This window comes from Cyprinodon tularosa, unplaced genomic scaffold (genome assembly GCF_016077235.1).
Source record: "Cyprinodon tularosa strain WSP-4 unplaced genomic scaffold, ASM1607723v1 ctg618, whole genome shotgun sequence".
Classification (NCBI taxonomy): Eukaryota; Metazoa; Chordata; class Actinopteri; order Cyprinodontiformes; family Cyprinodontidae; genus Cyprinodon; species Cyprinodon tularosa.
Window position 1 is genome coordinate 150,315 of NW_024039361.1, and position 14,094 is coordinate 164,408.

At 43.0% G+C, this 14,094-nt stretch overlaps 1 protein-coding gene across 1 annotated transcript; it reads left to right on the top strand.

Moving 5' to 3' along the window:
* Positions 1-599: 599 nt before the first annotated feature.
* On the top strand, positions 600-7,217 carry LOC119798275. Its single transcript, XM_038307648.1, has 4 exons — positions 600-751; positions 3,419-3,721; positions 6,631-6,894; positions 7,168-7,217. Exons 1-4 carry the CDS (start codon positions 694-696, stop codon positions 7,215-7,217), a joined length of 675 nt encoding a protein of 224 aa, XP_038163576.1. The 5' UTR covers positions 600-693.
* Positions 7,218-14,094: the final 6,877 nt, after the last annotated feature.

Below are 14,094 nucleotides of genomic sequence, written 5' to 3' on the forward strand. Positions count from 1 at the left end.
TGCTAACGTGAATTGTCTATGCCATGCTACAATGTGGGATTCAGAAAAAGATGTTGAAATGTCTGAAAGGTCGGACACAGGCGAGAGCGTATCGGGAGACGGAGACCAACCAGACCTCCCTCATCCTTGGCCCTATCTCAGAGGATATTTAGAAATAGTCCAAAAATTGAGCTTTAATTCATATAGCAGCATCTGGCTGTTTTTATTAAAGGTTACTTTATACTTTTATACTTTAAGTAGTTTATGGAGCTCATACTTTTTCACTTTTACTGGAGTAAAGAGGTCAAGTTGATACTTTAACTTTTACCAGAGTGTTTTTAAACTGCAGGATCTATACTTCTACTGAAGTAACTAATGTGGGAACTTTTGATACTGCTGCTGTTCCACTGGCAGAGCAGCTATGAAAGATGTTGCAGAGGTGTGCAGACCCTCACTCACTGTGCTTCTTGTGAAGCCTGACAGTTTCACACTTACGCCCTCTTCACAGCGACGTGTCTGAAAACACCAGAATTCATCCAATAACTGTTTAATATATTAGAGTTCAGCCAGTGACATCATGGAGAGAAAATATGGTGGTTTAGTTGAGGGGCCCAAACCACATCCTCCCTCCTTTGTCTCTTTTTGAAGAGCTGAGCCTCCTCTGAGGAGAACTTCCCGCTTCACCTCAGATAATCAAAGTGCTTGTGAGAAAACATGGTGGTCTTCAGCCGCTGTGGTCCGACGCCGCTACTGCTCTGCTTCATGATCTCAGGTAAAAAAGCAGAATAATGTCATCTATCCGCCTACAGCTGCAGCTCTACTTGCAATGATGGAGAAATGTGTTTCAGATCAAGTCAATCTAAAGATTTCACAGCTGAATATGATGCGTTTATATCGATGCCTATTGTTAGAAATATAAAACCTTCTGCCTTCTGCAGTAACACACATTCAGTGCGGACCCAGAAACCTTTGGCCAGCTCTGGTTTCTGGTCTGACTCCCTTATGCTGGATTTAATGCTGAACGATCAGGGAGAACACAATGCAGGATCTTCTTTTTATCTTTGAAATATCCGGTGGGACATGTGTTTTCTTCTTCTTTTGGGCCCCCCCCTCAGTCAAGGGCCCTTGGAATCTTCCTATATTTTCACCCCCACAAGGTGCCTCTGCGAACAGATCCACACAGATTTAATTAATTAATCTAAATAAGCAAAGCCAGTAAAACCGCATTATAGAAGTGTCAGAGCCTTGGTCTGTTTGTTCCTGTTTTCCTTGTTTATCCATTTGTTGTCCTCTGCTGCCCTCTTGTGTCCTCCCTTGCTCTGTTTCTCTGTCCTGCCAGCACCTGTTGCCAATTTCCTCGTCAGCCCTCTCTTTGCCTCTGTCCCCTTTAAAAGCCCTCCCTCTTCAGTTCCTGTTTGCTGGATCCTCGTCTAACATCTCGTCTTACTTCCCGCCTATCATCTGCTGCCTTGTCTCGTCTCTCCCTGGCTTCTGGTTTTGGTTAATCCCTGATGTCTCCTTGGTTCTGGTACGTTTGGTATTTTCAGTTGGACTCTGATTCCTGCTTCTGGACCTGTGAACCAAATTAAACAGACTTTAATTCACCTCTGCCTACTGGTCTCTGCGTTTGGGTCCTCCATACAAATACCGCTTCATGACAAGAAGTCTTGGTGATGCTTGAAGATAGATCGGTTAATCCACAATGTGGATTCCTATCGTGTTTCACATTTGAGACGCATGCGTTTGACTGATCGTCAGACTTGTTTCCAGTCTGAGCCTGGCGTAGACTAACTTTTTTCTCATTTTGTTACACTATCTGTGAACAATGGCGTAATGACACAACAACAGGCCCATAAGCAACATTATCTGGGTGGGCCCCATATGAAATACACAGAATAATTGTCTTGATGGCAAAAACAGATTTTACTTTCACAGGTGGAGCAGTACAGCTATCGCCATATTGTTCCACCTGTTTCATGCATATAAATTGCTTTATTATAATTATGCAGGGAGTTTTACAGTTTATATGGACACTACAATGGAAATAGAGCAGAAAAACTGAAGAAGAAAAAGGAAAAAAAAAAAAAAGAGAAAAGATGAAAGAAAGAGAAGATAGAAAGGAGACAATGACAAAACATTTTCAGTCTGCTTCATCACCTGTAACGAGATGAAAGGGGAACAGAACAACCAAAAGACATGGTACGAGATATACAATAAAGCAACACCTTGAAACTATCGGTTATGGTTTTAATCTACGCTCTGGATTACCCATAATTCCAAGTCGTATTGTAAAAAATAAAATACTCAACTTCATCGTTCTTTTAAGAGCTTTATTGTGGTTTGAAACATATTATAGGACTTTATTTTCACCAACCGATAATGAACTATACACAGTTATTAACATAGTTTTTAAAAGTGTCCGCTTTGCTGTTGGTGTCGTGTTTAAATGGTTCACCATCGTGGTGAAATCTGCGAAGTGTCGCGGTGTGAATACGGTCTGGTCAGTCTACCAAGTACCAGCTGGGTTTAAGAGGATTTTTTGCACCATTACATCTGCAAAGAGACGTCCTAGTCTACAATCGCGTTGGGGGCCAACCAGGTGTCAGGGACGGGGCCCCTAAGAGGTAGGGGGCCCCTAAGCAACTGCAGTCTCTGCTTTTTGATGCTGGAGATTGGCCTGTTTTCCAGTGTAGTCCTGTTTCTCTGACTGTGACTGGATGTGCTCTCTTCATCCTCTGACATGGGAGCTGGCTCGGAGCTCGTCTGCCTGGCTGTGTGTTTCCTGGACGGGGCCGCCTGTGGAGCTGGTTGACAGTTGCCTTTTGTATCTATGCTTCTTTTTCTATGTCTGCTTCTGTCTCCTTGAACCCCAGTGGGCCTCAGCAGATGGCCGCTCACACTGAGCCTGTTTCTGCTGGAGGTTTCTTCCTGTTCAAAGGGAGTTTTTCCTCTCCACTGTCGCTACAAGCATGCTTAGTGTGAGGGATTGCTGAAGAGTCAATGAGTCGATGCAATCAGCTGGTTTTCCTTAGATAGAAAACTTTGAATCAATCTGACTGGATGATCTGGTGAACTGGAAAGTGACCTGAGATGACATGATGTGAATTGGAGCTATAGAAATAAACTGAATAGAATTGAATTGAATTTACCGATACTGTTCTATACAAAACGAACTTTCGATGCATCCAGCTTATAACAGTGAAATGAACATTGACATTTATAGAGTGCTGCTGTGATAAAGAACGTAAACAGTGTATGAGAAAAGGAAAACCAGTTATAATGGGCTGAGGGTGTGAGGTGTAAACAGCCCCTGTTGGTCCGTCTGTGTCGTCCTTCTGAGTAGAGCGGCTCTTTCTTCAAGCCAAGCAGGAAGTTCGAGGTTTTTGAGGCTCCACCCTGTCAGTAGATTGAAGTGTGGCGTTGTTGTTGTTGTTTTCAGGTGCAGCCGCTCTGATCAAGCTGCTGCAGCCTCCTGTGATAGCCGCTCCTCTGGGCCATGATGTCCTCCTTCCCTGTGAACTCCAAGCTTCCCAGGATGTGAAGATAACAAACACGCCTGTGCTTTACTGGACGGCTGCAGGAGATCGGACCTTAGAAGTTGACCGTAACTCTTCTAACTACTCCCATGTGTTGAAGAAGGTGCAGTGGTCTGACAGCGGCTCGTATCAGTGCAAAATGTCCATCAAAACCAGTGAAGGAAGTTTCCGGCTGAAGGGAACCAACACCACGCTGGTCATCTACGGTAGATTCCCTTTTCTTTGCTGTCAAACCGATCAAATGACCTCATTTGGTTCTATCAACAGGGACTTAATGTAGAACCAAAGTAAACAGAAGAGAAATGCGTTTTTTAACATTAGTTTGTGCAGCGGTAGACGAAGTACTGAACAGTAGTACTTGAGTAAAAGTACTGATACTCATAGTCAATTTTTACTCAACTAGAAAAGTCACTCAGTCAAACATCTACAAGTTAAACTATTAAAGTTCTCACTTTTGAAAAGTATTAAAAAAATATAAATTCAGTTTTCTAATAGCAGAACATTTCTGTCTAATTTTCATTAAAGTCATTTTAAAGGAAAAGTCGGTCAGCAGGAAAAATCAATAGATCATTATTTAGACCTAAAACTAAATCGTTCGCAGTGATTTAATTAATTTAGCTTCAATCAGTAAAAAAAATAAAAGCAATAATTTTCATGGCGATCACTGAGTCTGGGAGCGGCCATTTTTGCCCAAATATAGTAGCCCCTCCCTCCTGCCATCTTCCAGCAGTGACGTCACGGTGCGGTAAGCCTAGCGCCATTCTCCCCGCTTTCCAAGCTAAATCAATGGGAACTACTAGACACATCTGCAATCAACAACAATTATTGAAGATTTCCAGAGGACTTCACCATTGAAATTCACCAGAGCTATAGTGAAACTGACAATGCCCACGTGCATGGCAGCTGGATGCTGGAATACATCGGGGAAAAGTGAAAAAAAAAAGAGTTATTCCACCTTTCTGATTCCTGATCCTCCACGGACGGGTTGGTCGTTGGATCGCCAACTTGAAGAGGGAGGATTTGCCATCGAACTTCTGGCCAGAGAAAAAACCCGTAATATGTAGCCGACATTTGGAAGAAGAATGTTTTCAAGATGACTTGGATAATAGCGCGTTGTGACAAACACCAGATACAGCACTGGGACTTGATCAACAGCCGATACCGCACCGTGACAATGTCACTAACCAGTAGGTGGCAGTAGTGTTCTTTGACAAACATGGATGCCTCCAGTAAAGCACATTCACATGAAAATTACTCTGAATTAAAAACACTGATCATTTATTGAACAGGATGGAATCATTTCAGATTTAAAGAACTTTCAGAAGTTTGGATTCTGAATGTGAGCGACTTTTCCTTTAAAGAATCTGTAACTTTCAGAAACCACCTGATGAACAGATGCGTAGAACAACCTGCTATAGATTCTACACCACCTGGAAAGAACTTCTGCATAGAAATACCAGAAAAAAATAAGGACAGATATTATTATTAGTGCTTCTTATTTAAAAACCAACCAAACAGAAAACAGTAATATCATGATTCTCTTCCTACTTTCACAATAGAAAAGCAGTTTAAAGTTGAATCTATGAGAAACTATCAATCTGAGACTCATCCTACTGAACAACTTGGCCACATGGCAATAAGAGGATAAACTACTAATAATATCTCACATTGTGGAACGTTATTAAACCTGTAAATGAGTCCAGATTCAGTCCTAAGCGCTGCTATCCGCCATGATGGAGGAAAAACTGCAGCAGACGATTAAAAAGCAAAGCTGAGCTAAAAGGAACTAACAGGTTCCTGGAGACGGAGTGGATGAAAATTATAAGTCCCGCCCCAAAAATGGACTCAAGTAAAGTAATGATACTGAAAAGAAGTACTTAAGTACAGTCAAGGGCGGATTTAGGAAATGTGGGGCCCTAGGCAAAGACAGGCAGGGGGCCCTCAATTTCCCTGTTAGCCGTGAAGAAGTGATGGAGACTGTAATCAGGGGCCGATTTAGCATCAGGCAATACTAGGCAGCTGCCTAGGGCCCCAACTTCCTGGGGGCCCCATAAAGCTCTGTTTCCATGTATGGTTAATACAACTATTCCTTATTTCTGCACATTAATTATGTTTTTGATTCAAATCCTTTGTCTAAAATGCCATCAGAATGCTGATAATAGAAAGGGATGAGAAAAGAGGGACAAAACCTAGAACAGATAATGGATGTCTATTCTATTAACATTTATTTACCTAATAGTGAATCTTCCCCTGAATACAATAATCAAGTAAATATACTTTATTACTTTCCAAAAACTGCACATCCAGCTTTAGGTCCATCTTGACACGGATGCAGCAGGACAAAAACATATTTAGTCAGCATCTGGTTTGTCAAGTTCTCCAGTATAGATGAGACAGGTCTATAATTTTCATCATCAGTTCATTTCTGCAATGAAAAAAAAATAGAGCAAAAATACAGGAAATCATATTGAAGGATGTTAAATAATTATAACATTTTGTGGAGAATAATCTGTCCTCTGAACACCAAACTTTTGTGAAGCATGGGGGTGGAAGCATCATGCTGTGGGGCTGGTTTTCTGCAAAGTGGAGAGGATGATGAAGGAAGAAAGAATGAGGAAACATATGTTAAAATTTTACTCACAAACCTCCTTCCATCAATGAGATCATTGAAGAATGAAGGTGGCTGGGTCTTCCAGCACGACAATGATCCAAACACACCCCTAGGCAACCAAAGAGGGTGTTCCGTTTAAAAACATTTCAGGGTCCTGGAGCGGCGAAGCCGCTCTCCCATCAAATTGATTCAAAGTTTTCTGTCTAAGGAAAACCAGCTGATTGCATCGAGTCATTGACTTTTCAGCAATCCCTCACACTAAGCATGCTTGTAGCGACAGTGATCAGACCAAAGCCTATGCTACAGATTATCAAGTTAAATGCTTGTTTTCTTTTATCATTCTTAAAGTGGATCTTTGATGAAAATGTAAAAAATGTTTCTCCTAGCAGGACGTAAACAAGCGTCTGGCCGCGTATGAACCGGTAGATGACAGGAAGATCCAGCTGTTTGAACAGGAAACAGAGAAAGATGAAAGGATTTCAATGCAGCTGTGTCTCATTTCAGACACCATGACCTTTAACCCCAGCAGCCACAATCACTTCCTGCTCCGCTGTGAGATAAACGTGTCCGAGGACCTCGGCTTCGCTCTGTCAGTCCTCAAAGATGGATCCTTCCTCCAGGGCGTTGACTCTGACCACGGACCCGCCATCAGCGGCGCCGTCACTCTGTCCCAGACCGTCTCCCTGACAGGAGGACAGAAATACGAATGTCTGCTGCTCCTGAGGGGAGATCTGGTGACCAGCAGCACCTTCTACACCAAACCCACAGGTGATCATCCGATCAGGAGGAATCAGTGTGGCGTTCGCACTGAACCCGCCGCACTGACGGCCTGAACGACCCCTCAGAGGGACGTCATTCTACTCTACTCTATTCTGTTCTAGTTTAAATAATCTAAGCTTCTGCAGCCTGAATGGTCGGCGTGAATCTGTTAGCATTTCTATGCTAGCTGCAGGATTTGCATGAATCTTTTCACTCTGATTTATTTATACATCAGAAGCAATCATGCATTTAATAAAATGTGATTTATCTCTTTAAACTCAGCACCTGGAGGAGGAGGAGAGAGCCAATTGAAGGTTTATCCACTTTTATGAGCTTTGACAGGATGACAGGATGTTTGACCTTCGCCATCTTTAACCGGGTCTTTGTTTCTGGGTAGGGGTGGAGCAGATCCAGGAGCCGTGGATTCTGTATGGATCTCTGCTGCTGGTGCCCATCGTGGTCCTGCTGGCCCTGCTTACAGCCATCCTGATGTGCTGATAGACCAGGTCATGACCACACAACCCAGACCAGATGGACACAAAGGAAGGACATTTCTCTCCCTGCTACCTTACAATCAGCAGCAGTGACTGATTTAGATGAATTATTGATCTGATTCTGGTCTCCATGATGTCACTCAACCCTGATAATCATCATCAATTAAAGACATTATGACATTTCTAGTAAATCTGTTGACATTCAGTTATTTGTGTCGCCTTCGTTAGTTCTTTAATGGTGGTCAGGGCCGGCCCAAGGCATAAGCAAAATAATCCACTGCTTAGGGGTCCAAGGAAACTAGTGGGCCCTCAGGGGCCATCAGTTGTTTGTTTTCACGTATAATGATTTCTATATAAATATAATGATAAAACACTGACTTTGATGGTATAGTTGTACAATCTTCACATCAATATACCTTTAATGATGTAGAAATCATGACCTATACCCAAAACAGGTGTTATTGGTCAAGCAGACATGATGGTCCAGGGTAAACTTCTCAGAGACAAACTTTTCTTTAGAGGAAAGGCGGATAGAGAAGCTGTGGCTTCAGAGATGAAGAACATTCCAGAACTCTTAGAGCTCAGATATCCTCACGGATCGAAGGATCTGAGCTCTACCCAGATCTCTGGGTCGCTCTGAGGATGGCTGGCTCTCTACCTCTGCAGAGCGGAGCGTTTCCAAATGAGTAAAGATCAACCATTCAGTGGCCAAAAACTCATTTAGGCCTCCGTCTGTCATGCCACATATTTTGGCATTCATCAGAGGACGCCAGAAACCTGTAAACCCTGTAAACCAACTAAAGACAAACGGATAAGGGACCACAGTCTGATCAGCATCACAGATGGAGACGTGTCACATTGGAAAAATAAATCAATATTGCAAAAACAATTAGAGTGAAGGCCTTTTAAAGCAGAGAGGAACAGTGCGACCAACATGGGTGCCATTACTGCTCATTAGTACAAACAACCCAAGTAGTTTGACAAAAGACTTGTTGCAAAAAGAGACTCTGAACAATACAGAGGTATAAAAAAAAATGGCGGCACCCATGACACTGAGGAACTTATGTTTGTTTATATGAGTGATATTTCCTTGTTTGTGGAATGCTAGGAGACGGACGGACATCCTCCTCTGCCTCGGCATCATCCCAGGTCGCACCGCGCTCTTTTGATGCCATTTATTGTTGATAAGCTGAGAAGTTCATGTTGTGAACAGGTGAAGAGATCTGTGAACAGCAAAGACTCCTGGAAAACCTGCGAAATGAGTCAGCTGACTGCAAACAGGAGATGAGGCGGTCTGCTGATGCTCTCTATAGCCCGGTTTACCCTTCCCTTTAGAAACCGTGCAGAGATCGGTCCGATCACGGTAACCGAGGTAACTGATCAGTGTAAATGGAACGTAGAACTGAAGCGGACCTCGCCAGTTACAACAGAACCGCGCTAACATGGTTCATCAGTAGGGCTCGGCGGCGTTCTGTTCTGGCTCGGTTCTCAGAAAACAAAGAATGAAATTTCAGACGTTCATAAATTCCTAGCTTCCCTACTGCGCCACGATTTCCAGTGATGATTCTGCTTAGCATTGTGATGAACCTCAACATCTGTCGTTGTTTCCTGCGTCTATAAGCCCTGATTAGGCTATCGTTTGTCGTATCCACTTCCCAAAAGCCGACTCTGTCAAATAAATTCACCGAAGGCTGCTTTCTTCGCCTGACTCTCCGCAAACTTCCTGAATGGTACGTGCGCCGCCATGTTGGTTTGCTTGTTAACCTCTAGAGAGCAGTAGTACCGTGGATCGCCACTAGGAGGCGAGGAGCTGTGCTAGCGTGGTGTGTCAACAGTGGCTAGGAACCGAGCTCGGCACGGATCGTTTTCAGAGGCTAGTGGAAATGTTTATTTGTTATCAGAGAACCGAGGCACAGATGAACCGCGCCGTACTGTTAAGCTAGTACTAGATTTAGCGCGGTACGGTTGCGTCTGGCACGGTCCAGTTCAGTTGCTTTCTATTTACACTCATCAGTTATCTTGGTTATCGTGGTCGGACCGATCTCAGCAAGCGTAGCGGAAAAAGGGTAAAAGGCTGCAGGTTTGAGCTGTTACTGTCAGCGCTAACAGCTGTATAGGAGGTGACAAACAGAAGGAAGATATTCTTACCACAAATGCAATGCTCAATGTAATCAACCATTTACCATCCGATGTTTCTTTTGGTCTCCTGGTTTTTGCATTCCTGTTTACTTAGTCCAGTTCAATTAAAAGAGATCAATGGGTTTCACTCACAGGATTTTATTTTACTTTGCAAAGTAAATAGAGAACAAGACAACAGCCCTCAATGCATGGTAATCAGTGATAAGGAAAACAGGACCTGCTAACCAATGGCTGCTACAGTCCTGACTGATGGAATAACTCCAGAGGAAATGTATTAGAAGCTGTGCCAGCGCCCTCCCCTGGTGAGAACAGAACCAACACTCACCAGCTCAGGAGGTAAGGCTCATGTAAATGACAAGGAGAAACTGTCCTTTTTTGTTTATGTAATGTTGGGTCCTTCTGGTGCATTCACGCCGAACACCATGTCAGCAGCAAGACAGGCGGATTTACAAAGTAAACCTTCACAAACCAGATGAACAAGAGCAGTGAAGCTGCTTGCAGTGAAATCTGAAGCTGACAGATCGGAACTTTTTTTGGCTGCCTGCTACCAGTCATCAGCACCAGATTCTCTTGAGGCAGTGGGAAGAGTGGCCAGAACTACCGTAGTGTTTTTGATTTCCTGGTCTGCCTCCACCACTGACCCTGCCTGTTACCGTCTGATCTGTTAGCCTGACCTGACCTCAGACCCCTGCTTGTTTTCCCCGGGCTGCAGCATATTGGATCCTACCGTGTTCTCTGGGCACAGACTGAACTGTTGAACCAGGTTAGTGACCCATATTCATCCTCCATCAGATTATCGTGGGTCACTAACCTGTGTTTCTCTACTCTAGAGGTTCCTGTCGCTGCTACTAGAGTTCCACTATTTTAATAAATGCTATTGAGTAATGCCACTGTCTGTCCTCCCTTGAATAATGGGTCCTCTGTACTGAGCCGTGAAGGGATGATAGAAGGACTGTTTAGGTGCCTTTTAAAAAGCCAGTTTCAATTTAGAACTAGAAGGACTTTTCAATGCCCTCCATTACCTCTTTTACAGTCACCAGCGACTTTCCGCCACCTCTCCCTTCCCCTTGGTGTAACCTCTAGTTAGCCTCTATTCCAGGGGTAACCAATTAAAAATCAGTCCGAATAAAGAAAATCATCAACCAGTAAAGGTCCGGAGACATTTATATTTATAATCTGTTACTTTAAACATGAATTTACCATTGAAATAAAATTAGGTATTTATGCATCCATGTTACACAAAATATCTAAAAATAGAACGTTTTCCTATTTTAAAATCTAAAGTGTTTTTGAAGTAGAGAACAACAATCGTTCAGTTTGGTTTATAGATAATTTCCTGATTCCCATATTTTCTCAAACCCCTGAACTGATGGTTTGTTCTTTTCTTTCTTTTTTCTGTCTTAATGTTGGCAGTGGGCTTTAGGCTGCCCTGCAAGGCTTTAAACCTGGGTTTAACCGGAGACTAAGCCATTCTCAAGCACATATCAAGGAGCTCATTTTGAGCCTGGATCCAGATTTATTGTTGATTCTGTTCATGGTGGAGAATCCTGCTTCACAGCAGCAGGTTGAGCCAAACATCCTCTAAATGTTCAGGCTCCGCTCCGTCCAGCCAGGTCCGGATCCGCTAATCGCACCAAACAGGAGAAAGAACGGCGAGAAGATCCGGTTTGTCAAATTAAATTTAGCTTTAATCTCAGGAGGAGTAGTTGTCCTAACCTGAGCTGCTAACCCTACAGCTCCTCCAGAGGCTTTGTGGGCCACCTGTTTGGACTAGCATCCCTTCTCCAGGTTCAGATGGTTGAGCAGAGCCCTGGGTGATTGTTCTAGAAGCTACTTCCTGTTTTAAACGGAACCAGAATCTCCTCCCTGACCCGTCTGCTGGGTTCCCCAAGCTTCATGATGCTGGATGTTCTCTGATGTTCTCTGAAGAACCTCTGAGGTCTGCTGATGACTGACTCACTGCAGCGCCTATTCTGCTGTTTGGCCTCATGGTGGCAGCAGTGATCTTCTCTGTCTTTATCTCAAACTGAAATGGATTTTTGCCTCTAAAAGATAAAATTAATCTTTAATTATGTTGAACATCAGGAAACAAGAAGACCTGAAATAAAAGATTCTTCTTCTAATAAAAACATGTTGGAGATTTTTTCAGCTGCTGATCCAAACTCTTTAAGATATTTTTTTTTTCCAGCCTTTCCAAATGTGAAACTGGGAAAGATCCGTCGTTCATCCAGTTGTTTGAGCTGGAAAGAGAGGAGTTGGAAGATGGCAGCCAAATGCTTCCCGGCCTTCGATGAGGCTGAAGGTCAACTGTTGAAGGTCAACGGCTGAAGGTCAATGGACATCATCACGGGACTGAGGCGAGCTAAATTAGGACTACAGCCTTCAGAAAAAGAACTACAAAAACCAAAGTTCCCCTAACGTGTTGAATGGCTGGTCCAGAACCCAAACATATGAAGGTGAGAACATCAGCGTGATTCAGAGAAAGAACTGGGAACAGACCATCGCGTTTTTCAGGCTCTATGAGGTGATTGTTCCTATATGGTCTGTTAAGGTAAACCTGACCTTTACCAGACGGATCCTGGTAAAGGTCAGGTTTTGCAGGTTTTTTTAGGACATGAGAAGTTAAATTCAATTCTAATCAGTTTATTTCTATAGCTCCAATTCACATCATGTCATCTCAGGTCACTTTCCAGTTCACCAGATCATCCAGTCAGATTGATTCAAAGTTTTCTATCTAAGGAAAACCAGCTGATTGCATCGACTCATTGACTCTTCAGCAATCCCTCACACTAAGCATGCTTGTAGCGACAGTGGAGAGGAAAAACTCCCTTTGAACAGGAAGAAACCTCCAGCAGAACCAGGCTCAGTGTGAGCGGCCATCTGCTGAGGCCCACTGGGATTCAAGGAGACAGAAGCAGACATAGAAAAAGAAGCATAGATACAAAAGGCAACTGTCAACCAGCTCCACAGGCAGAGGAGCTGGATAACTAAAACAAATCTAAACAATCAAACTCTCCTCAAACATGTATTCATTTAAAGTTTTGTTTCTTCCTTTCTTTTAATCAACTTTTATTTTGTTAAATCAGAAACATAAAGGTTTGACTTTATGATCTGAGACACTGTTTCTCGCTAAACATTAATTCAATTTTCAATTCAGTTTATTTATATAGCGCCAAATTCACAACACATGTCATCTCAAGGCACTTTACAGTTCAACCAGATCAAATTGATACAAAGTTTTCTATCTAAGGAAAACCAGTTGATTGCATTGACTCATTGACTCAAATACAATCCCCCACACTAAGCATGCTTGTAGCGACAGTGGAGAGGAAAAACTCCCTTTTAACAGGAAGAAACCTCCAGCAGAACCAGGCTCAGTGTGAGCGGCCATCTGCTGAGGCCCACTGGGGTTTAATGAAAATTAGACAGAAATGTTCTGCTATTAGAAAACTGAATTTATATTTTTTTAATACTTTTCAAAAGTGAGAACTTTAATAGTTTAACTTGTAGATGTTTGACTGAGTGACTTTTCTAGTTGAGTAAAAATTGACTATGAGTATCAGTACTTTTACTCAAGTACTACTGTTCAGTACTTCGTCTACCGCTGCACAAACTAATGTTAAAAAACGCATTTCTCTTCTGTTTACTTTGGTTCTACATTAAGTCCCTGTTGATAGAACCAAATGAGGTCATTTGATCGGTTTGACAGCAAAGAAAAGGGAATCTACCGTAGATGACCAGCGTGGTGTTGGTTCCCTTCAGCCGGAAACTTCCTTCACTGGTTTTGATGGACATTTTGCACTGATACGAGCCGCTGTCAGACCACTGCACCTTCTTCAACACATGGGAGTAGTTAGAAGAGTTACGGTCAACTTCTAAGGTCCGATCTCCTGCAGCCGTCCAGTAAAGCACAGGCGTGTTTGTTATCTTCACATCCTGGGAAGCTTGGAGTTCACAGGGAAGGAGGACATCATGGCCCAGAGGAGCGGCTATCACAGGAGGCTGCAGCAGCTTGATCAGAGCGGCTGCACCTGAAAACAACAACAACAACGCCACACTTCAATCTACTGACAGGGTGGAGCCTCAAAAACCTCGAACTTCCTGCTTGGCTTGAAGAAAGAGCCGCTCTACTCAGAAGGACGACACAGACGGACCAACAGGGGCTGTTTACACCTCACACCCTCAGCCCATTATAACTGGTTTTCCTTTTCTCATACACTGTTTACGTTCTTTATCACAGCAGCACTCTATAAATGTCAATGTTCATTTCACTGTTATAAGCTGGATGCATCGAAAGTTCGTTTTGTATAGAACAGTATCGGTAAATTCAATTCAATTCTATTCAGTTTATTTCTATAGCTCCAATTCACATCATGTCATCTCAGGTCACTTTCCAGTTCACCAGATCATCCAGTCAGATTGATTCAAAGTTTTCTATCTAAGGAAAACCAGCTGATTGCATCGACTCATTGACTCTTCAGCAATCCCTCACACTAAGCATGCTTGTAGCGACAGTGGAGAGGAAAAACTCCCTTTGAACAGGAAGAAACCTCCAGCAGAACCAGGCTCAGTGTGA